Source organism: Lissotriton helveticus, chromosome 3_2 (genome assembly GCF_964261635.1).
Source record: "Lissotriton helveticus chromosome 3_2, aLisHel1.1, whole genome shotgun sequence".
Classification (NCBI taxonomy): domain Eukaryota; kingdom Metazoa; phylum Chordata; class Amphibia; order Caudata; family Salamandridae; genus Lissotriton; species Lissotriton helveticus.
The window spans coordinates 21,758,319-21,784,255 of NC_136062.1; the positions used below are offsets into that span (position 1 = coordinate 21,758,319).

General features: G+C 43.3%; 1 protein-coding gene across 1 annotated transcript in view; it reads left to right on the forward strand.

Moving 5' to 3' along the window:
* USP8 (ubiquitin specific peptidase 8) overlaps nucleotides 1-25,937 on the forward strand; it is a 627,337-nt gene that overhangs the window by 85,017 nt on the left and 516,383 nt on the right. The window contains exon 4 of the mRNA XM_078684757.1: nucleotides 22,353-22,506. Coding sequence (XP_078540883.1) covers nucleotides 22,353-22,506 — 154 coding nt within the window. The remainder of the gene's footprint in view (nucleotides 1-22,352; nucleotides 22,507-25,937) is intronic.

A 25,937-nucleotide genomic window follows, 5' to 3' on the forward strand; every position in this document is an offset into this window, starting at 1 on the left:
CGTTGGGTCCTGGTGCCCCTTCTGTTTTAAGTTTGTTAATAAACCTTTTGACTCTGTCCCTGGAAAATAATAATAATAATAATAATAATCCACATTTGTAAAGCGCACAATCACCCGTAAGGGTCTCTAGGCGCTGGGGGGGCCGTCGGGAAGATTAAGCGAGCTATTGCCCAGAGTCACATGGTGCTGGGCTAACCTGCCGCCGGAGCCGGGGATCGAACCCTGATCCCCAGATTCCAGCGTCAGTCGCCCTGGCCGCGGCGCCACACCTCTCCCCATAAAATGAGTCAGACTGTATCGGCAGGTCATTGAGCCTTCCTATATCTCGGTTATTTGTTGAGTTTTCTACTGCTCCTTTCAGGTGGATTGAATTCGTGGTGGGATTAGAGCAACAATTATTTTCAGAAAGAGATTCGTCTATTTTGAAATAGAGCTTTTTGACATGGTCTTCCCAGCTTTGTTTGCTAATGCCGGGATCCTGGGATATTACTTCTGCGTTGTTTAATTTGTTAATAATACCCCAGAAGTCCCTTGTGTTGCGCTTCTTACTGGCTACTAGCAATTTCGACCACATTTCTTCCTTCTGTTTATTCTTGGCTTTCCACACCATTTTACGATACTTTTTTCTCATACTCCTAACAAGGGAGTAGGTTAGTGAGGAGCGCTCAATGTTACTCCTTATTGCCTTCCGTTGCACCTGGGCTAATTTTCTCTTTTCCTGTCTTAGTTTATTATTAAACCATGGTTCCCGTAAAACTAGTGGGACTTGATGCGAAGCAAGGGGTACCGAGTGTTGAATGGACAGGTTCTCTAACAGATTTTCCCAAGTTGAAACCGGATCTTCTTTTTGTTCATTTTCGTGTAGAGCAAAGAAGGCGCTTGCGGTTTCGTGGATGGCTTTGGTTCCGCTACCCCTCCAACGCAGTCTTCGTAAATTGAATTTCTATGTATGAGCAGAGAGAGCAGTTAGTTGGGCAGACTCCGGCACCCCTAAGTTGATCCAAATAATTTGAGGAAAGTGGTCACTTTCAGATCGCATTACTATTTCATAGCCCTCCATTAAGTCGATCAGTTTGTTACTGATTAAGGTAAAGTCGATCGTTGACAAAACCTTGCCACTCATGTATGCGGGAGATGTTGTCAATCCGCCTACTGTTTCAGACTTTAAGATAGTTAATCCCAACGTAGTCAGTTGTTTTGAGATTGATGAGTTGGGCACAGCCCGGGTGTTTTGTCTAAAGATGTGAGTATGTAAATCGTCCTCATTTAGGTTTAAATTAAAGTCGCCTGATAGAATCAGCAAACTTTGGGAATTTGATTTCTGGAGTGTTTTTATAAGTTCAGCAAGCACGGCCAGTTTCTCTTTCTTTTTCATTCGATCAGGGTGAATGTAAATGTTTATTAATAACAATTGGTGGCGGGGTTTTATAGAGATCTTGGTTACCTGCACCCAGTTTAGTCCCACGTCCTGTTTTTCCGGCTCCCAACTGTATTTCTGCGAGATGTAAGTGGATAACCCACCACTGGGGTGCCCAAACTTGGATGTTCTCTCGGCAAGGATGTGATATTCGGTGAAGCCAGGAATGGCGGGGTATACCAGATTCCAGGTCTCTTGTAGTAGTAGAATGTCATGTTTGTTAAAAAATAATTGAGTATCACTGTCTTGATCCATACTACTAAATCCATGAATATTCCAACTGCAGATGCCTATTTTAGGCATTTTGACCCCGTCCTTGAATACAAGATTTGGCCGTGTACTTTGATTTAAAAGTTCATTTTTCTTAGGTATACTTTTGATTTAAGGTTTACGGGATCCATGACCAGTCCTGGGTTTGGGACCCGTCTGAACAAGATTGCATTTGGAATATATCATTACCACAGTTCTCTTGGGCTAGTGTAGCCGAGAGGGCACCATGAAGACACGAGGTTTGCTTATGGTTAGTTCTGTCCTCACTGCTTGTATTCTGCAAACGTTTTACAAGCGGGAAGGGATATCTCTTGCGTGTATGTTGTGTAATGATAATTCCCCAGTGTTCGAATGATCCTTTGTTTTCAAAGATTCTTGCGGCTATCTCCTTGGTAGCCCAGGTTGTAACCGAAACTTCGATGTTTGTATGATCTGTTTTTTGGCCGAACACATCTTAGACAAGGTCTTGAGAGGTTATACCTCTAAGCTCGGGAACAAGTCCAAATAATTTCAGTAAGTTTCCTCTGTTTAGAATGTCATGCAAGCCCTTTGACTCATATTCGGGGATAAATGTTAGCATTGGTTCTAGATCTGGTATCAAGTTTTTCAATAATTCTTGAGAGCGTGTGATAGTGATTGGGGTTACTCACTGGATGCTTTTTTGTTTTTTTGGTCACGTTTTGTGTTGAACCCTTGTCGCTGGAACCCCTTGCGGGAGAAAGGGTTAATGGTGGCTTATGGTTGTTTTTGGGTTCAATAACCGGATGTGATTGCACTATACGATTGCGGTTTTGCCCGTTTTTGGTTATTAAAATCAGGGTGATGTTCCTTTGTCGGACACGGGTTCCTGGTTTGTGTTGCATTATTCCCGGTTGGGCCATTGTTTTTTGTTTGGTACACTGCCTGTCATTCCCGATTTTGGTTATTTTGATCGGGGTCAAATCGTGTACTGAGTGGGTGTGGGTTTGGCCAATTCCTCGTTGGGTCCTACATGATGTTGTGGCTCCTTTTAGGTTGATTGTTAGTTGCTCCGAGGGACATGTTTTTTCGAGCGGGTCACTCCCAGCTATTGGTCTATTTCCTTGTACGGGAGTCTGATTAGCATTTGGAGTCGGAGTAAAGGTTTTCACCAATGATGTTGTTTCCGAGGCGAGTTGCGAGGGTGATTTTATGTCGGTACGAGCAGTCAGTGCTTTCTGAGTCTTGCTCAGTCCTTCTGAGGAGGGTTGACCTGTGCCGCATGACTGTGTCCACGGTTTGGAAGTTTTCGTTGAAGTTTTTGCCTGGATGAGGGATTGTCCTTCTGATAAAATAGTGACAGTGTTGGAAGAGGTGTTTGCTGATCCATTTGCTCTTGGCTGATTGATCGAAGTTTTTGAAAAGAAGTTGTCGATGGTGATCCCTTGTTTACCTTTTAATTTGGACCTAGCTTTCCTTGCTCTTTTCCTTTGTCTTTTTGTAAGGTTATCGGGGGCGGCTGTTCAGGATCGGCCGTACCTTTGAGCGAATGGACGATCGAGATCGAGGAAGCTTTATTCTGCGACTTTCGGTGGGGTGGCGGGCAAGGACCCCCGTTCCGATCTGGACTCTCGCATAATGAAGATTGAAGGGTTGGAGCACTTGGTTTGCCCGTCTAATGTCTGTAGTTTAATATTGAAGCCCTGTTTAACACATAATAACACTCCTCGTGTGTGTGACATGAAACCAGCTGCTACACAATCTCCTTCATTCTTTTCTGCGTAAGCAGCCCCGTGGGAGGTGGATTTCCTGCAGTATTGCTACATCAATTTGGTGTCTATGTAACTAGGATACCTCCTTACGCATTTTGCATGTATCATTCAACCCTCTAACATTCCATGCTAAAAAAAATGTGCGATGTCCCTCGTCCATCGCTAGGCAGGTCTCTTTCTTTGTATCCGCTCATAGTGTGTAACCATTTTCACAGTACCTTTGCTGTTTATTGAATTCTTTCCTGATGATACTTCCTGGGCTACTTATAGCACATACTATTACATCTTCTATACCCCCCCACGGCTTGCCCCGAACTTTGACATACTTTGGTTGTGCCCGCCCTTATCCCTCCTGTGAACCAACACCTCTTAACGTTCCATTTAACTGTGTGATACACAACGGAGAAGAAAGTGCCCGACCGCTTATTAAAGCCCAAGTGCATTCACCCGTCAAGTTACTTGTATCTAGACTGTTACCTTAACTTTGACTTAATCAATACATTAAGCATACTTTAACATCACATGTACATGTATATCTCCTCCAGTTCTATATTCGGTGCCTCAGATCAGTATGTGTCTAGATACTTCGATGCCCTCGACACTTAATCATAATATATTTTTGTCTTAAACTTGGAGGGACTTGGGCTCCTCCTCACTTTCGAGGTTGTACACATACCACGATATTCCGCAGGTTGACTTCTGTATTTCAGTTCTAGCACCATTAGTGTGGTCCGGGTAGAAGGCTCTACTCAGTTAGTCGTTTTGATCCAGTGAGTTAGTGCTCAGCTCCTTGGTTTTGTCAACTACGGGCGTCTCTCCCCCGTGTTTGGGCTTTGTTATATGTTTGTGAGCCTGCTGTAGGTTGTTAGGGTCTGCATTTATCTTCATTTTGCCATCGATTGTGACCTTCAGATGACCCTGATAAAGCATTGCGTATTCAATGTTTAAGTCTCTTAGCTTCCTCTTCACTGCGGTGAATCTTTGCATTACTTCTTGTACTTTTATAGTGAAATACGGATAAAGTGATATTTTGGATCCCTCATAGCTAAGAGCCTTCAACTCTCTTGCCTTTCATAGTGCTGAGTCCCTGTCTCAGTAGTTTAATATTCTAGCAATGAGCCGACGCGGGGGAGCCTCAAGTGGCAGCTTAGGTGCCAAAGAATGATTCGCCTGCTCTAGAACAAAGATGTTGGAGAAGGTGTCAGCCCAGTAGTGTCCCAAGCAATTTCTCCACAAATAGCTTCATGTTGCCTGTGGGGGTGGACTCTGGCTAGCCAACTATACAGCTTAGGTGCCAAAGAATGATGCGCCTGCTCTAGAACAAAGATGTTGGAGAAGGTGTCAGCCCAGTAGTGTTCTAAGCAATTTCTCCACAAATAGCTTCATGTTGCCTGTGGGGGTGGACTCTGGCTAGCCAACTATACACAAGTTATTACTGTAGAGTATCCATTAGCTTCATTTGTGGATTCCATCTGTATGTCCTCAATTTTTCAGACCCTGTGCTCCACCATGTCGATTCTCTCCACATGCTTGGGTGTTGGGAGCACACTGCCTCACAGTCCCAGCACAGTTCGCCCCTTTGCATCCTAGTAAATGCAGTACACAGTTCAAACTTACTTCAAAATTAGCTGGAGTTTTTCACCAAAGTTGGTGCAGACATTGCTGTGTCTCTCTAGACATGTGTTTCTGGGTTGAGTCGTCATCATTAGAGAGCAGCAGTATTAGAGAGCAAAGAAAAATAATTTTTCTTTTTATCTCTGCTGATGTAGGATAATATCCAGAAACACATGTGTCTGGAGATTGACAGCACTGGCCTGCACCATCTTTGGTGAAACACTTCAACAAAAATTCAAGGTAGCATTTAAACTGCATTTACCAGCATACTAAGGGGGAGCTGTGCAGGGAGGAGAGGCAGTGTGATCCATTCCCCTTCTGTTTAAAAAGGCTCCCTTGAGCCACTGAGCTGACGAGCTCTTGGAGATGTATGATGTGCCAGAGACCTGAGAGGATTGTGGTAGCTTTCTCAGCAACCCCAGATTAATCATTTTTCTTTTTATCTCTACCGACGAAGGATAATATCCAGAAACACATTTTTTTTTTTAACTTTATTTTTGAAATTTTGAGTGACAATACATCAAAAAAGGTGCATTCAGGTGTACACATTTTAGGCCATAATCAACAAGGCATGTACAGAATCAGGGCAACTGAACACATGTAGACTCATTGCAACAGCACTGTGCAATAATCAGGTGGTCTCGCACTTTACCCATCCCAATTTCAATTTGCATCTCAAGTTGCCGGTAGTATCCGCACACATTTACAAATAAAAGTCTCTGCAGTATAGCATTCATCAAGGAGATGCAACAAGTACCTAATACCTGCCTCCAAGCAGCGTGAGGGCGATCCAGCTAGTGTATTACTGCACAATAATACCACACCGTTCCCCAAAATCATCCATCCCACATTCCTCTCCAGCACCCCGACCCCAAATTCTCAATGTAGTGTTCTCAGATGTGTGTCTAAGAGTAACTTATAAAGGATCTCCCAGCGTCCACCTAGGAGGGCATCCCTTCCTCAGCAGCTTCGTCCCCTCCTAATAGGTAACATTTCAACGGAGCCCAAATATCGGTGGGTCGAGAGGCTATCGGCAATAACTCAGAACATGTAGTGATCTGTTCTTGGCAATAGGTAAGTCGCACAGCCAATTCTTAAATTTCGGGACCCTGCCCCATCTACATGCAACTCTTCTTTTAGCAACTAGAAAGGCTAGTGCGGTGAATTTGCGGTGTGCCGCCTATATGGGCTCTACGTATCCCAGGAGAGCCAGAATAGGGGAGTGTTCCAATTCAGTATTAATCATTTTGGACAGAGCTGTAAACACCTGGCGCCAGTATATCTGCACTGCATCACACACCCATGCCAGGTGCAGAAAATCAGCCCCTGGGGCGTGACACCTGTCACAATTGTCGGTGGCGCGTAATTGAAATCTACACATTCGGGCTGGAGTGTAATACAGTCTATGGACAAATTTATAATGTATAATTCTGAATCTGCTGCTAGAGGAAATGCGTTCTGTCTGCTGTAGACAAAATTCCCATTGTTTGTCCGTTAGTGGCACCCCCAGCTTCTGATCCCATTTTGCTCTAGCCGGTAATGGTGAGGCGTCTAGTAGTGAGTGGACCGATCTGTATATCGTCGATACCAGTTTGTTGGGCGTATCATCTTGAAGAAAGCGTTGCAGCGGTGCAAAAATCTGAGGCTCATGAGGGAAGTCAGGTGTAAGCGCTTTAAGTCCCTGTCGTAGCCTAATGTACAGAAAGACGTCAAGTGGAGATGGCTGTATGCCTTCATATAAATGCTCCATAGATCGGAATGTGCCAGCATGATACAGGTCGCCCCATGTCGTGGATACTGTGGAGCAGTTTACGAAAACCTGCCTCCTGTAGTAGGGGCATGCTTGGATGATAAACGAGGGGCAATAGCGGTGCGTAGAGCATGCTAGTCTCCAATTTAGCAGCCAGTCGGGTCCATGCGGTCACCGTGCTCATCACTGTCGTGGGTGTCTTATCTCTTCCTGGGACTAAGGCATATAGTGCGCCTTCTATGGGGATTGGATGAGCCAACCAATGTTCCGCCGCCAGTTGGGGCATGTACCTAGGCTGACGCACCCAGAAAAAGGCATAGTGAGCCTGGGCAGCTTGATAATACAGCTCAAAATCTGGAACGCCAAACCCACCCTGGTTGTATGGCCTAGTGAGGATGTCCCATTTGAGCCGAGGCGATTTTCCGCCCCATACTAATCTGATGAGTTCCGTTCGGAGTTGTTGAAAAAAAAACCTGCCTGGATAGAAGAAAATGTTTAAAAATAGATATAGTAATTTTGGCAGGATCACCATTTTAATCAGAGACGTTCTACCCGCCATGGAGAGAGGCAGGGTGATCCATCGTGTAATATTATCTATAATGCGAGTCATTGTTGTGCCATAATTGGCCCTCAATAGTTCATCCCGATCTTTTTCTATGTGGATACCCAAGTATCGAAAATCTCCCTCGCGCCAAGCAATGGGGTAATCCAGCACAAATCGTCCTGTGGATGCCGTGAGTGGAAAAATACAAGACTTGCCCCAGTTGATCTGGACTCCTGAGAGTCTACCAAAGCGAATACATTCTCTGAGAATTGGATTTAAGTTCTCACTGGGATCTCACACATATAAAGTAATATCATCTGCGTACATGGATATCCGTATTTGTCTCTGGAAACATCTCAGCGTTTTTCCCTATGATGCTGCCTCAACTTTGCCGCAAGTTGTTCTGTAGCTATAGCAAACAGCAGCGGTGACAGGGGGCACCCTTGCCTGGTGCCTCTAGTGATAGAAAATTCAGAGGAAAGCCTGCCATTGATAAGCACTCTGGCCACTGGAACTTCGTATAACAGCCTGATCCATGAGATAAATATAGCTGGGAAACCCATGCGCTCCATTACCTGGAACACATAATCCCATTCCAATGAGTCAAATGCCTTAGTGGCATCAAGGAAAATGGCAGCCATCGGTTGGTCTTCGTGTACTGTGTTTAGGACTGAAAAGCAGGTGCGTAAGTTATGTGACGTCGCTCTGCCAGGAACGAAGCCCGATTGATCAGGTAAAATCAAATTAGGAAGCAGGAGACTGATACGAGTAGCGATCAGTTTTGCTAGTATTTTCACGTCGCAGTTAAGCAATGAAAGGGGCCGGTAGGAATCGCATCTATTCGCCGGTTTCCTGGGTTTTAAGAGTGATGTGATGAGTGCTGCACGCATAGATGGGGGTAAGTGGCCTACCTCGAGTGCGTCTTCGTAGACCTCCCGTAACACCGGTGCCATAAAGTCAATGTACGTTTTTATAAAACTCTATTGGGATCCCATCGAGCCCCGTAGCCTTACCCGACTGCATGTGCATAATAGCATCACGCACCTCATCCAATTCAAAAGGGGCACTCAGAAATGCCCTCTGTGCGTCACTCAACCAACCCAGGGATACATCGTCAAGGTAGTCCTGTAGGTGGAGATCACCAGTCCTAGTGGACGTGTACAATGCGCTGTAATGTGCCACATAAGTGTTGAGAATTTGCGTGGTGTCTCTATACACCTCACCCTCTGGGCTTTCAAGTTCTAATATAATATTAGGGGGTCGCGCTAGTTTCATCGTCGCAGCCAGAGCCTTCCCTGGCCTTTCGCCTTCGCCAAATCGGCGAGCTATCCAATGTTTGCCCCTAAATTTGGACTCTCTAGCGGCTTCGTCGGTATATTCAGTCAATTTTTCACGTATGTCTGAGAGGGTGGCATCATCAGGACAATTAGCCAACGATGCTTCAAGGTTTTTTAGCTCAGCCTCTAGTTTTGTCAGTCGTACCATTATACTCTTCAAAACTCCCGACCCCTTAGCAATGCAGATCCCCCTCAAAGTCACCTTGAACGCATCCCAAATAGTTTCTACGTCATTCACAGAATCTTTATTTCGCTTGAAAAAATCTAAACATTCTTCTCGCAGTTCCTCCTGAAATACAGTATCAAGTAACATCGTGGGTTGCTATCGCCAGGCAGTTGTAGGGGGGCCGAGGTCCGCAAACCTCAACGTAATTTTTACAGGCGAGTGATCAGAGTATGTTCTAGGGAGGTGTTGCGCCTTTACAAGCGTAGCGTAGAACTGAGGTGAGATAAATATATAATCGAGCCTCGCCCATGAACGTGCTTGTGTCGTAAAATGTGTACCCTCCCGAGTGTCCATGTGTTGATGTCTCCAGGTGTCTATCAAATTGTGATCTTTGAGTGACGCGAGTAGTGTTGTCCTAGCCCTAGTGTAATGATGAGGGGCCGGGTGCGACCTGTCCACAGCCGGGTCTAGTGTAGTGTTGAAATTTCCCCCCAGAGGAGGTGCTGTGGGCCTGTACCTACAATGGCTGCCCATAAGTCCGTGAAGAACTGAGGGTCATCGATGATGGGGCCATAGCAGCATACCAAAGTGACCGCAATATGTCCTAGTCTGCCCCACATCATACAATACCTTCCCTGAGCATCCACTTTGGTGCCTGCTATGACAAAGGGCGTGCCCCTCTTTACTAGTATCGCTGTACCTCTAGCATATGTCGAGTAGGAGGAGAAGGCAGTGTGCATCGCCCACCTGCTGGCAAAGGTGTGAACAGCCTGTGCTTTGAAATGAGTTTCTTGGAGAAAGGCTATGTGTATTGAGTGGCGGTCCAGGTAAGATAGAATTTGTCGTCTTTTCCTCGGGTCTCCTAGGCCCCTCCTGTTCCATGTCAATATGTTTAAATCAGTGTCCCCCATGATCAGGCTGGTCTCGTGGGACTATGCAGTGTGTTGGGGAGGGCAACAAGGGCCAGCTTCCAATAATAGTGACACTTGGGATTTGTACCTCTCCATTAGGACAACAGCCAGTCAATCCGGGCCCCTTAGTACCGTACATGCCAGTGCAGTATCGTGAGTGAATGCATGTGTGTACAATATGCACTGCGAGAGCAATCTCCCGCTTTTCGCCATCTTGCAATCCTATCGGATCTAGATGTAGCATCTCTTTGATAGATATTTCGCCCAAACCTGTAACAGACTTTTCAAGTACCCATACCCCTCCCTCCCCCAACTGAAGCTACCCCAACTTGCCATTAGCAATAACTCTCATCCAAACCAGTTCAAGGTCCCGAGTCTTACTTTCTCCCCACTGAGGTACCCCCAACCATGTCCCTCCTCCCTTCTCAACCCAGGCCACCCCAGCAGTCGAACCCCAACCACACAAAATCTTCTTCTCTCTTGCAAGCAGGTTACGTGCCCTGTTCCGCAACCATTCAGAACCATGCATGACTTTTAGAAAGACAATAGTACCATCTATGATAGCATGTAGTGCCGAGTAAGTCTCAAAAAACCTTCTCCCTTCCCCCACCCACTGAAGCATCCCCAACTTGCCAGAATCTCCAACCCACCCTCCTCCCCATATCCTAATTAAACAGCACAACAGTTGCAGTGTAACAAACATGTTCATCGGGGTATTCCAAACAGGGGTCATCTGAGGTATACACATATCCACCCCCTACACCTCGCCCTTCGTCCTGTCCAGCCTCGATCGGGCACAGTCTAGGGAAGTGGGTGGTGCCTGGCATACATTACCACCAACAGTCCAATACCCGTCCATGGTATTCTCCACCAGCAGCGTTGTCCTCACTCGATAGAAGCCCTCCTGTGGGCCTCTTAAAGAATGTCAATGGGCCAATACAGCAGCTTAATACTCAGATCTCTAAGTCAATTGTCCCCGTTCATCGATTGTTCATCTTCCAGTCCTTCGTCGTCGTCGTTTCGGCGCCCAGGTTGTGCCCTTCGCACAGCTTTCAAAAAATCGTCCACCTGCTGCGGATTCGTGAAGAAGTGTTGCTTTGCTTGGTGGGTCACTCTCAGCTTCGCTGGATACAAGAGTGCATAGTCTATCTGTAGTGCACGGAGTTTTTTCTTGACTTCAAGGAATTTACGTTGTTGCTCTTGTACTATAGGCGTAAAGTCTGGGTAGATGGAAAAGCTGACACCATCACTCGCTAGGTTCTGGTTGGTACGTGCTGCTCGCAACGCGGTATCCCGGTAATTTAGGAGTCGTGCAATGATGGGTCTTGGCGGCACCCCAGGTTTAGGCCGCGGTCCAAGCGAGCGATGTGCTCTTTCAACGATGAACTGTTTGGAGAACGCTTCAGGCCCTATCGCAGCAAGGAGTATCTTCTCCACGTATTCCTCCATACGCCCCGTGTTGGTGGACTCCGGCACGCCTATTACGCGGATATTATTACGCCGGCTGCGAATTCCAATTCCTCATTTTTCGCAGCAATTACTCTAAGGACATTATCCATTCTCTAAAGTTGCGTGGTATGCGAGGCCGTAGTGTCATTGTTATCAGATATTCGCCTTTCGGTTTCGGTGATTCGCTCCTCATCTATCTTTTGCGCAATAGCGTCCATCCTAGATGATATTCGGTCGACTTTATCTACTATTGTGGCAAACCCCTGCCTCATTTCCTGCATCAGCTGTTGTATTTCAGACGTGGAAGAGCTAGAGCTCGCTCCAGTTGTCGACGGGCTTTGCGCTGTGTGCAACAGATCGTAATCTTCGACAGTAACTTAGCTGTGTCAACGTGGCACCGTCGGTAGCACTCCCCGGTCCGACCAAACTGGGCAGTGGCGTAGATCACCCGGCCTCGGAGCGACAAATGGCAGCCAGAGCTCTTAGCCCTGTGCTCCAATATGGTCGCACGTTGCAGCACAGGGATTTATCAGTGATAGAGTTTCACATTACAATGGAGGGTGTACCACTGCTGCCTGTAAGTGGTATTGAGGCGCGCCGCAGCCTATCCCAGCTGCCTCCAGAGCCCGTTTGCGTAGCCGTGGCTATGTGTTAGGCATTGGATGCATTCATAGGCATGTACGGCATAGTGCGGCTTGAGTATGCTGCTGCTTAGTGTCCATTTCTCGTGCAGTTTCTCGCCCCCTTGGCTCGGCCCGGCCTTTTATGCCTCTAAAGTGCTCCCGCAAGGTTCAGCGTAGGAGTTACCCTTCTGTATCCTCCCACGTACGCCTCCACCGCTTTTATTCTGGTGCGATCACCTTACCACAGTATCATCTGCCTGCTAAGTGCCACAAATTGACTCTGTGTGCGTGTTTTAGGCCTCTCCGGTCGTCATCTCGCGGTTCCCAATCGCCTCTCCCGCTGCGCACCGGGGCCGCGTCTTTCTCGGCCCACAGTTTCTGCCGCCAGCCGTGTCCCAGCGTGAGGTAAAGCACCGTAGCACGCCCGGTACGCAGGCCTTTGCACTTTGCACTGCCCGGTTCCTCCGATGTCACCTTCTGCTTCAGACGAGTACTTGGCCTCCGTCAGGAATCACACCCGAACACCAGCGTCCTATTAGGGCGGCTCAGCAGGGAACCGCGCCGTGCTCAGGAAGGCCCGTGCAGCTCGTCACAATAAAATCAGCTCGGTACGGGCAGCGGGGCGGGGGTTCTATGCCTTGCTCTTTCACTCCGGTGTCTCCACTCTGTCCATATTGGTGCCGCACCTCACGCCGTTAAAAATAGCTGCACCACAGCCCATCCGCAGTCAGCGCGTCTCACCGCAACGCCATTGGCCCCCTCATCTAGTGTTTTGCTCCACAGCCGTCCGTTATACAGGGGTTCTGCCGGGTGCTACAGATGATTCCAGGACCGATTAGTTCTGTCCCGGTGCCTCACCACTCGTCACGCTGCGGCAGCGACGATAGCCAGGGACGTCCCTGGCGACCTTTCCCTCGAGGTCTGCGCGCCTCGTGGGATGCCGCGGTGTAGCGTAGTTCTCGACTTCCCGCTGCTCGCTCAGCCAGGCTCAGGCGCAGCTCCCTGGTCAAACAATCCGTCGCCTCTAACTTTGGCCTGCCAGGTCGGAGAGCACTCAAACTTTCACCGAGTTCGTATTGTAGCGTCTCCTACACTCGTGCTTGGTTTTGATTGGGTTTGGAGTTGGTTAAGAAGGATAAATACAGGATTTCCTGTCCAGGCTGCAGGAGCCTCACACGAGTGCGGCCATTCTGCGTGTGCGCCCTCTAGCGCCCCCAATATCCAGAAACACATTTGTCTGGAGATTGACAGCACTTTCCTGCACCAACTTTTGTGAAACAATTCAACAAAAAATCCAAGTAAGCATTTAAACTGAACTGCATTTACCAGGATGCTAATGGGCGAACTGTGCCGGGAGGTGAAGAAGTGTGCTCCCATCCCCCTGCTCTCCACATGCTTGTCTCTTCGTTCTGTCATGCGATCCATGCGGTACGAGAGTGAATCGATTTATCCATCAATGGTTGAGAGGCTTTGTTGCATTGATTCAAGTATTTTGCGCAGGTCGTCCCCCAGTTCTGACCTCGAAGCCTCTCGCACGTCTGTCTAATTTTCAGCATCTTCTTCTCTGTTTCGGATTGATTTGCATTGTTCAAATTGCAACCTAGATTGTGTTTTGTCAGCCTTCCCTATTTTGGCTCCGGAGATACTTAGTCCTTCACCCCCCAAGGCCGCTGCCAGAGTGACCACCACTTCACCCAATGAGGCTACAAGTGTCTCCAGCATTCAGGACCGGCTGCTTCAGAGCTTTCCTGCTCAAAGTACATTGCAAAAGCACGCGCAAATTGCTACCAAATAATTAGGAGTGGTCAGCGGCGTATCGATCTCAATTATTCGAGATCATCATCATCTGAATAGTAAGGATAACGCAGGATTCAAACTTAGGTCCCCAGAGTGATTGCCATGTCGCAGCGTGACAGAGTAATGAATACATTTAAGGTGTGGACTGATTTGAGGCAAGCCATAGAACTCTGACACAAGGGGAAGGTTGAGAGAGTCTAAAATTCTGGATGGATGAATCAGCAGAAGATAACGTATTACAAGCACAGCGAATTGTAAGAATTAATTAAGGAGTGAAAGAGTAGAAAAAGAAATTAGACAAAACGCACGATGCATAAGATTCCTAAAGAAGTAATTACAGTGAATTATTATAAGGTGAGTAAAGGTGAGTGAATCACCCATCTCTTCTTGCCTTATAATCTTGAATAATCGAGATCGAAACGCCGTTGAACACCTTACAACAAAACTCCTAATTTGTGTAAATTGTGTATAAGGAGTTTTCTCATGTTGTCCATGCGATGTATGTTTTTATAAATCCCTCCTTCACTTATCAAAACACGCTTCCTTTTCACTTATCTGTGAGCACCTTATCTTTATAGTTTTTAAATATTTTTGAATATATATATTTTTGAATATTGTAAAATAAGTTAATTGACTTGCAATGTTCATATGTGTCCCGCCCCATATTTGCCCTCCCATTTAATTTGTAAATTTCTTTTGCCATATGACACAGGATATAAGATTGATGTTCATTTGAAGTTAATTTAATATCTCTTTGACCGATTGGCCTATTATGAACAATAGTTCCTGTTAAGCCCTTCTATCTCTCACATGCTTGCCGCCTCCAACTCAAAGTATCCTGTAATAGATGTTGGTACTCCAACTCAAAGCCTCCTGTAATAGAGGTTGGTGAGGCTTTTTCTCGTGCACCAAACAGTCAAAAATGCTTCCAGCAGAGGATGAGCTTGGAAATAAGAAATCATAACAAGGTTTCTGTGCAGGAAATGACCTTTTGGTGCTGTACTTTAACTGATCGAATAGATGTGTATTACTAGGTTAAAGTGAATTGCTTTAAAATTTGGCAGAAGGGCCAGTGAGTTCAAACGCTATAACCTGACTTATATTTTCACGTCTCTAGTTTGAATACAGGGAAGGACTAATCTTTCTGAGGTCTATAAATTTAGTAACATGAATAGTATAATAGTAGCAACTTTTTAGCAACAGTAGCTCTAATAAACAATTTCAGAAGAGTATTATTAGGTGCCATAAGAAAATGAGATATTAATATTATAAAAATATATGTTTGGTTGTTTAGTTCTAAAGACATTTGTTGGAAATGTTTCCTACATAAAAGTTGCAAATTTGAAAATTATGATTTGTTTTACAATTTTAAGAAAAATGTAGTCCTTGTCTTTTGTTATTTGAAAGAAACTACTAGTACATGAAAAGTAACTACATGTTTAATTTTTTATTTTTATTTATTTATTTATTTTTTTATTATAGAGACCGGATATTTAAACAATACAAATAAGCAATTGAACTACCGAATCGACTATACAACATACTTAAATAAGACAGTATACGTAGAAAAATCATATAGACATAATATACATTGTATCACCGAAAATGAGAGGGATAGTACATTAAAAAACATACAAACAAAAAGGCACTTTTTAGAAACATATGAATAAAAAGAAATACAGATATATTATCCTGCTATCAAGGACAGCTTAGCCAATCCATTCAGCGATAGGTGCCCAAACTTGGGTTGCCAGTTGCCTGCGTCTCCCCCCTCTACAGGTAAATACAGAAAATTCTAGGCAATGTATGGCAAGTAATCTTGCCCGCCACTGTACAAATGTCGGTGCATCCGGGGATAGCCACTGTGAGGTAATACACAACCGGACCTGTGACATGGCAATAAATATTAGGGCTAATTCGTTGTAAGCATTTCCGCTTAGTGAACTATTTCCTACATCTAAACCAAACATCACCAAAGCTGGTGTTATTACACACTGAATCTTAAGCGTAGTGTTAATAAACTGCTCGATGTCATCTAAAAAGGACCAGAGTGATAAACAAGAATAAAACATATGAATTGAATCCGCTGCATACAAACCACATCGCGGGCATGTATTACTTCTTGTGGCCCCCCATTTTGCTATCTTAGCAGGCGTATAATATAAGTCCAACATTGCCATATAGCTCTGAGTTTTTAAGGAGCCAGATACTATAACCTTATTAGCAAGTTCTATCACCAAACTTAAATCAATACCTGTTATGCCTAATTTCGCCTCCCACTTGGTATTTTGAATAATTAAATCATCAGGAAATATTGATAGAACATATTGATATAGGATACCAATTCTCGATCTCTTCCTTATATGCTCAATTATGGGCACTTCCTCCAAAATACATGAGTTTGTCCTGAGAATTTTTTGAACAAAGCTTTGAATTTGGAGATATTTAAAAAAATCATGTTGCGATAACTGAAATTTATCTCTTATTTCCCTATATGATAGTACAGTGCCGTTCTCCGTAATATCGCCGAGCACATAAATCCCCTTATTTTGCCATCGGTACATAACATTGTCTTGAAATAGACTAGGAAATATTCGTGTGGCACTAAAAGATGTGTAAACATTCACGTTTGGGATGTTTAGTTTCCGCCTAATCTTCCGCCAAACGGAATATGCTGCTAACAAAACCTTAAATCGGGTCCTCTTAAAATAACTAGGCTCCAGTACTTCAAGTAATATGCCTTTTGCAGCTGAACCTAACCCTATCTCATATATAGTGGGAGAGTTACATATTGGTATAGTTGCTTTGTCACCACATAACAATAGGCCCATTCCCTGTAGCATTGCAGCCCAATAATACAAAATAATATTAGGGACCGCCCAACCCCCACGATCCCTAGGAAGATACATCCATTTGGCTGCCCTTCGTGATCGTCGATAACCCCAAAGAAATCTATAGCAGACTCTATCCGCTTTTGCCAAAGAAATTTGAGAGAACAAAAGAGGAATGGTCCTAAATAAATATAAAAACTTAGGTAGTATTAACATTTTGATAACACTACACCGCCCATATAAGGAAAGGTGTAGACTATCCAATCTTTCCAGTTTTTTATTGACTTCATCAATAACGGGCATGATGTTTAGATCCGCTATGTTCTCCACTGCAGAGGTAATACGCACCCCTAAATATAAGGCTTCCGTAACCACCGGGGCGTCAGAAATAGCCATGCTAGATGTCTGAATCACCTGTGTCTTTGAGACATTAAGCTTGTAGCCCGATACCTCCCCAAACTGCTCTGCCAGTTGCTTAATTTCCCTAAAAGCTGAAGACACTTCCGAAGTTATAACTACTATGTCATCTGCGTATGCTAATAAGCTATATGACATATTATTAACATTTATCGGCTTAATACGTAGATTGACCATAATTTTAGAAAGAAAGGGTTCTCTATAAAGAGCAAATAATAAGGGGGAGCATGGGCACCCCTGTCGCGTACCTCTAAAGATAGAAAAGGAACGGGTCTGCTGACCAGATATACGAAGTTGGGCCCTAGGAGACCTATACATTGCATCAATTGCCTGTATGAATTCTTTAGGAAAGCCTTTCCATTTCAAGACCGACCACAGGAACCCCCAGGAGACCCTGTCGAACGCCTTTTCGGCGTCCAGCAGGATCAGCCCAAGAGGAGATCTAGTAACCTGAGCCCAATCAAGTAATGCAATACAACGTTTAACATGATCAGCAGTATCTCGGCCAGGTATGAATCCATGCTGAAATACCGATACCAGAGGGATAATCACCTGTACAAGTCTACTGGCCATAATTTTTGAATACATTTTTGAATCGCTATTAATTAAAGAAATAGGTCGGAAAGATGATGGTAATAGCTCAGGTTTGCCTTTTTTTCTGAACAAAACTATAATTGTGTTTTGCCATGATTCTGGTATCATACCCCTCTGGGCTGCTCTTAAAACCTCCAAAAAAAACTGACAGATTTCAGGAAAAAAAGACTTCTAAAACTCAAGGGGTACAGCATCTGGTCCACAGGCCTTGCCGTTAGCCAATGACTTTAACGCCATCTCAACCTCCTCCAATTGAATAGGTAGGGCCAGAGATTCTGCCTGTTCAGAGGAGATAGCAACAGTCCGCAGGTCTAACAAATACGCTTCGGCAGCTCTCTCAATATTAAGCCTAGTAATATCCTCGCTATATAACGAGGAATAGAATTTTAAAAAGACCTCATTAACCTTTTCCTGTGACTCCTGTATTACTCCATATTCATCCTGAATTTTCAGTACCTGACTCTGAATGTTCTGCTGGCGAAGCCTCTTAGCAAGGACCCTACCAGAATTCTCCCCAAATTCGAACATTTCTGTTCGATATTGTAGAAATTTTAGCGCAAGATCCTCCCCCAATGGCTCTATCAAAGCTGCCCTAAGGATTGCTATCTTTTGTAAGCACGGAGCTGTGTCTTTCCCGTTCCTAACATTCCCTGCCAATTCTATTTCCGCATCTCTAAGCCCATTGACTCCCTTACGCATCCGTTCTTGCTCTCGTTTCCACCTAAATGAAGACCAGCTTTTGGTTTCCCCACGTAATGCAGCCTTCAAGGTGTCCCAAACCACTTGATCTGTAGAAGATCCTCTATTTATACTCAAAAATTGAGCTAGCCAATTTCTAATATGTGTACGATACCCCTCATCAGATAAAAGCTTCCTATTAAAGGTCCAGTCTCTTGGCGGTTTTCGGGCACAGGACCACAGACATTGAGCAATTAATGGATTGTGGTCTGAAAGAAAACGTGGTAAACATGATACATTACTACTCGCTGCTGCTTGTTTAGATACGAAAACAAAATCTAGCCTAAAGTTTTTCTTATGGGGCATAGAATAAAACGTATATCCATCTTCGGTTCTCTTATGTAAGTACCATAAATCTACAAGACCATGCTCTTGAAGAAGAGACTGAAGAGCCCTGAAAACTTTTGGTTTTCTCCCAGCATACATATTAGTATTAGGAAAATCCATATCGCTTGGGATATTTATATTCATATCACCACACATGAATAACGGATTAGGCCATGCTGCCAACTCAACATCTAAAAATTGAAACACTTCGGGATCATCTAAATTCGATCCATATACATTACAAATTGTCAACGGCCTCCCACCAATGCACAGTTCAGCTATGGCCCATCTACCCATTTTATCAGCTAATGACCTTTTGCATTTAGACATACCACATACCACACCTTACATATATTGCGACCCCTCTGACCATAAATGTCTGTTTGGAGCAGACTATTAGATCAAAACCAGGGACTTTCAAACAATCCCTCTTCCCCCACGGAATGTGTGTCTCCTGTATGCATAGGATATCAACATGCATAAAATCAACAATTCTACGGAAAAGAGCCCTCTTTTTAGCATCATTCAAGCCACATATGTTCCAAGTGCCAATAATTATTTTATCCTCCCTCATCTAAACATGAAAAAAGATACAAAAGAATTTGTACAGCCAATTCTACATGATAGGTCTCAATTTTTATTTTTACCCCCAACCCTATCCTAGCCCCCCCATCCCTTCCCACCCCTTCCAGTGCCAACCTGCCACCAACAACCCCCCAACCCCTCCCCCACCACCCAAAAAAGAGGCTTAAGGACATATTCCTCTGTGATGCTGAGATGCGTCAACCGTTTCCCCACTAGTCGAGTTCCCAGCCCAAAAATATGTAGTACTCTCTCCAGGTTATTCTCAAATATTAACAACTTTTAGTCGTTGAATATCCATATCAATATTAAATCACCCTTTGCTGAGAAAAAAAAACTAGTCTCTTCAAACCCATCTATTTGTATAAAGAGAGGTACCTTATGACTTTCAACTTGAGAAAAAAAAAAAACGACAGGGAACATTAATCCTACCAATCGCCCCAACCTCCAAACTACATAATGCAAAATACTTAATTACCAGATAACGGTTCTAACTCAGATTATTAAAAACATCATATCTGATTGAATCGCCTTCTCCTATTAATGAATCTAATTCATCCTTCCTTTTTTTTGATGCTTGATAAGTAATCCTGTGCTAATCGACTAGACATAAAATACTTTGTTTGCCCATTAAAAGATGACCTTTAATTTGGAGGGATTAAGCAAAAAAACCTGGGCACCTGCAGCTTGAAGGGGGGTAAATAACTTCTGCATATGCCATCTTTCATTTACCGTTGAGGGACAAAAATCCGGGCGTACAAAAAACTCACAGCCCATAGCATTGCGCTTTTTCCCAGGACGGGCAAGATCATAAAGGGCTTCACGCAACAAATAATTATTCAAGCAAATTAATACAGCCCTCGGATATATATTTTGGGCATCCCTCGCACGCTGTCGTGCCACGAATGGAAATCTGTGCGCCCTAATCACCTCTCTTTCAAAATCCCAACTAGCCAGTTCAGGAAAAGCCTCTTTAAACAACTTCACAACAAACTTGCGAGGGTCTGTACCCTCGCTTGTTTCCGCCACACCCAAAATTCGCAGATTATTGCGTCTTGAGTGATTTTCTAAATCTGTGAGCTTCCAGTCCATGTCAGTTTTAGCATTTTGTAAGGTTTCAACAACTCCTTGTTGCTTCCCCAAAGTATCTTCTACAGAGGAGACTCTCTCCTCCACTTCCACCACACGAGATGCACAGGTTTTTATTAACCGCCGAACGTTATTCTGTAATTTCTTCACAGCACCTTGCGTTCTCAGACCCTCAGTTTTTGTCTCATTACGATGAGTCATAATGGTCTTGTATATGAGCCCAAGTGTAACCGCCTCATCTTCCAACTCTTCATCCAAGTTAATCTGGGCAAATAGTTGTTCTTGGGCTAATTGTGATGATTCTCCAATATCTTTCCCCTTTCTTACTGTAACCTGGGTCTGAAATGACTCTGGGTCTTCTCCATCCTCGTATTCAGGTAGATCTGCCCAATCGCCAAGATTACTGGTGCTATCCATTTCTTGCTCTTTATCAGAGAAGTTGGTTAGGTCTGACATTGAATAAAATTTCCCCTCTACCTCAGATTCGATATCTTTGTCCGATACAATTTTTGTACTAATCTGAGTGATCACACCTCCCACCATTGTTGCATCACGACTCCTGGCAGAATCAAAAGTATCTACCTCAATCCCGTCCTCAGCTGCAGCCTTACTAGTATTCTTCTCACTAGTAGGCTCTATATCTATATCGACGGTTTGTTTTGGGCGACCCCCCCGCCTTTTATCAAAGATTGCTGCAACAGCGGTAGCTTTTTGTTTAACAGGTGTACCTTGCAACTGTGACTGATGGGCTGCCGAGTCTCTGTAGTTTGCCTGTAGATCCCCTAAGGCTCCTTGTCCATTTTGTACAGATTGCTGCACAGTAGAATGAGATTTTATATTTCTTACGTTAGTCTTTCCACCTGTTACATCATCTGTACCTATCAAATTCAATCGATTTTCTGCCTCCGCAGCCTTGGATTTACAGGTAACTCCTCTCGATTTTACTCCTCCACCATTCCCCTCAGCCTGCCCATTCCTTACAGGAGTCCCAACCGGAGTTTCAAACACTACTCCACCTTTATTTTTCACGTTTCCCTTTCCCTTCGGCGCCATTGTTGAGTCCAAGTAACAAAAAAAAAAAAAAAAAAAGCCTCTTTTTAATGTTCGAAAATATTTTTTTCCCTTTTTTTCCTTTTTTTTTCTCTCCTTTTTAGGCTTTAGACTTGTCACTTTAAGATTCAACTTAATTTATAGCTGACTTGGCATTAGCATTGTCTTTGCAGTATCTATATATAGTTTGCCTCAGGGAAATATAATTAAATGCCCGGTACTTGCAACAATGTTTCCTCTTTCCTCCCAGCGATCAAGTTGCCCAGCTCAGCAGGCTCACCAAGCGCTTCAATCCTCCAGGTGCCGTTTATGTCAGTAAAGCAAAGCAAACTGCAAACTGCGAGGGACCTCTGGAGCGGACGCCGGCTCCTAGCTCCCAGCTCCGCCAGCTCAGCTCCACTCTCAAACGCGGCACAGCTGAATCTCTCAACTCCGAACCCGGAGCAACCAAACGCGGGAACCGTTCTGCTGCAGCTCTGCAGCTCCGCCCTGCTGCTGCACCGGAGGTACTCTGGTCCCTGAGCCACGTCCAACACGGCAGATCGGCACAGCAACCTCACGCTGGAGATTAGTGAAGGCGAAGGTAGGAGAAAGCCCCCAGCAGACTGACAACCCGACCGAGGAACGGCGCAGCACCTCACACGGCCACAATGACGGCCGCCATCTTGCCCCCCCGTAACTACATGTTTAATGATAATACTGTATCAAAAACACTAAATATGCCATTTTTTTTTACATTAAAACATACTCTTTTCTTACTTATATATTTAGGTCCTCAAGAGATTCTTTTCTTTGAAACCTTTGCGCTAAGTAGATAAAGGTTGCAGTTTTTGTTCAGTTCTTCTACCATAGTTACCATGAGTATGTAACCATCTTTTTATTGTATTACACATGTATCCTAAAGTATTTGCAGTATGAAACAGCTATTGCCACAGGGATTCCAATCCTTAAAATATTTTAATCTTGATAGCAGTTAAGAGTTTGTTATAAATTTGTCAGTAAGTTGTTTCAGTATTTGGTAATAATGCATATTTCTATCTAATTCGATGAAGGGAAATTTAAGCTCTTCTTAGCGAAGTCATTTGATTAAAACTAGAAAAATTAATTTTAAACTAGATATGAAGAAGCTGAGGTTCGTAAAAAGCTGGAAGAAAGAGAAAGACAGGAGGAAGAGCTCCAGAAAAAGCAAGAAGCAGCCAAGCGTGATGCAAGTGTCTTGGCCATTAAACGTGTAGACGAAGGCCCAAATTCTAAGGCTAAGACCCTGAAGGTATGGTTGATTCATAATTATTTCCTGCACTTTACATATTTGTTCTGATAAAGGATTTTAAAATCAGAACCAGCTCAGTCTTTAGCTATTGTGCTGTATTAAACTTTGCATCTGATCAAACGTTTGAGACCTAGTTGGAATAATGATCGCCATTTTCCCAAAATGAAAGTGAATGCCTATGACATCATATAGAATGCGTTATCTCATACTTCACCTCACAAGATTCTTTTATTTGATGCTGTGGGCTCTGGGAAGGACAAGGAGTGCACAACTATAGAAACAAGCATTGCAAAGACAATAGGTCTGGTCTTGGCAATCTGGTAAAATGATGAGTGCTTTTTTTATTGCAAGCATATGTCACAAAATAAAAAGCTCATTGCCACTACCTAAACGTTTCAGTCATAAGCTTGCAATTACATTTTAAAATTATAAAAATAAATTAGCCAATTTTAATAAAACAGTATATGTGCGTCCTTACCAGCTGGCATATAAACATAGAACAGTTTTAGAAATCCTTTTTCGTTTTAATGCAGACTTCAGGAACATGTGATTCATACTGGTTCAAAGGAAAAGTACTATTGACTTGAAAATACTGCAACCTCAAGGCACATTTAAACACACATGGATGAGTAAAGAAATAAACAAAACAAAGGTTAAAAAATAATAGAAACAAAATTGGCCAAATCACCACCCACCAACCCTGGTACTGAGGGCACTTCTTAACAGGATTTGCACTTGTGATCAGAGATAATTGCTTTGCTCACAGTGCAAAAGAGTCTATGCCTGAAGTGATCTGACCCCTTACTCAATGCTGTAGGCTGTAATGGGTCTAAGTAAAATACAAGTGACGGATCAACAGACCACTAGATGAAGAGGTCGCCAGTAGATAGTTATAGTTAGGACCTAGTGTCAATAGGAAACTCGTTTTTTGTTTTCCCAATAACGTTGGCACTGGTTGACGAATCTTCGCAAAATTTTCAAAACTCATGACCCGCTTTGGTCCGCTCCTATCCTGCAAGTTCCGGGGCGATTGGCTAAGCGGGGGCCGTGAAAAAAGGGGGGTCTCAAAACGTGTATTCTCCATGTTATTTCCCATTGGAAACTTTATACACGACTACAGCCCGAACTCCTGAACGGAATTACACCAAGTTTGGCAAAAAGGTAGCTCTTGGTTCAGAAAGAAATCGCTATTTTATACATAGTATTTAACCAATAATCGTTATAGAAACTTGGAAAATATTTATCCCGCTATGGTACAGCATTTAAAATTTCAAAGGACCCATTAGTTTTAAAAGAAAAGTTCAAGATTTATCACTGTTTGTCCATTCTGGATTAGCTTATTATATTCAGTTCATTTTAATTACTTTCTTTTTATTTTATTTTCAGCGTCCATTAATGGAGATCTCTCAGGTTGGGGCCCACTTTTCTTCCTTCATATTTGTGTGTCCACTTTAGCAACAAATATTTGCCGTTTTTACAGATGTATATATAGCTCCTCCGATTGATTCAGACCAAAAGGCATCATACATCTCATGTTTAGGATGTGTCTTGACTCTTTTTGATGGAGGATTTTCTCCCTATTTCCTCCTCTTGTGTTAAATGGTACGGTTTCAATTCCATAAAACTTGAGTTTTCCAATCACTTTTATGGACAGTCTCCATATGTTTAGCCATCACGTTACATCTGTCTTTATTTGTTGTTGCACGTACATGCTCCAGGATTCTTTTCTTTAATTCACATGTGGTGCTCCTAACATACTTGAGTGCACAAGGGCACTCAGGGCCATATGTATGAACACATTTCCCCGTAGACACTGAATGGGTAAAACCCTTTGATACATCTGGCCCTATGTCACATAAATTGTGTATTTGCTCCTGCACGTCATTAGTTCCTGAATCTTCCAAATCTTTTCATTTGCCATTTGAAATTCCGTCATAGGTTTTGCAATTTGGCACACCTTGCAGTTAAAACATTTTACAAAGCCTTTTGTTTGTAGCCAAGATTCTTTCTGATCTTTTCCTTTGAAATGGCTATGTATGAGGTGGTCCTTTAGGTTTTTGGCCCTGCGATAGGTTACGATAGGATGATTCTCCATGATTTTGCCTATCGTACTATCCAATTGCAAGATCTTCCAATTCTTTCTGAATATTGTCATAATTGCTTTTGAGTCCTGCGTGAAATCAGTAATTAATCTGATTTTTCTCTGATCATCATTTTCTTCCTTCGGATGTGCTCTTGGTACCAGACATTCTTCTCTGGATTTATCATTAGCACGATTCCACCCTCTATTGATGATGTTTGTATTGTACTTTCTGTTCTTAAATCTCCCCTTAGCAATCCTGCTGTGTTTTAACCATTCTGGTTCTTCACACAGATCCTCCGAATTCAGAGGAATTCTCCATAGGGTATGCTTGTTTTAAGTGAGGGTTGGTGGAAGCTGTTTGCTTGTAATATGGCATTTGTGACTGTGCTCTTTCGGTGGAGTGTGGTGTGTATTTTGCTTTCATTTACATATATCTCTGTGTCCAAGAATACTACCCTCTGATTACTCAATTGAAAGATAAATTTGAGATTGTTTGTGCTTTCATTCAGAATGTTGAAGTGTTCTTGGAACTCCACACATGTTCCATCCCAGATAATTAGCAATCATCTATGAATCTCGTCCAATTTACGATTTTCCTCACAAATCTTTTATGTTGGGTATTCCAGGCCACTTCTTGTTTCCACCATCCCATTAGAAAGCATGCGTAATTTTGACTAAAAGAAAATCCAAAAAGGAAGATGTTTTTCGTTAGACAGAATTGCATAATTTCTGCTAGCATTACATTGTGATTTTTTTTAGATGAATACTCCTTTTACGCCGGAAATAATTACTTGCCGATAGGCCCAAATCATTGCCTATGATAGAATAAAGTAAGATAACATTCATTGTTATCATTTGGTATGTATCTTTCCACTCTATTTTTTGCAATATTCTCAATACATGACTGGTGTCTTTTATGTAGGAAATGGTTGAATAAAATAATCAATGTAGTTTGCTATGGTTTCCAACAACGATCCCTTTGCAGACAGGATTGGTTACCCTGGACAAACAGTTATAAACCTTGACCATTACTTTTACATTTTTTCTTTCAAAATTGATGGGTCCTTCCAAATTTTAAATGCTGTACCATAGCGTGATAAATATTTTGCAAGTTTCTTTAACGATTATTGATTCAATACTATGTATAAAATAGCGATTTCCTCTATTTAGTAAATTACACTCCAGTCCACGTCTTTCCAAGCCTAGTTGTAAGGTAGAAAGAAAATTGTTAGGAACTACATTGCCCAAAAAGCTGTGGGGTATGAATTAAGAACTGGAAGGAAATGATGCAACTGTTTCTTCAAAACTTAAAAAAAAAACGAGAATTGAGCGCAAAAAGTATACAGAG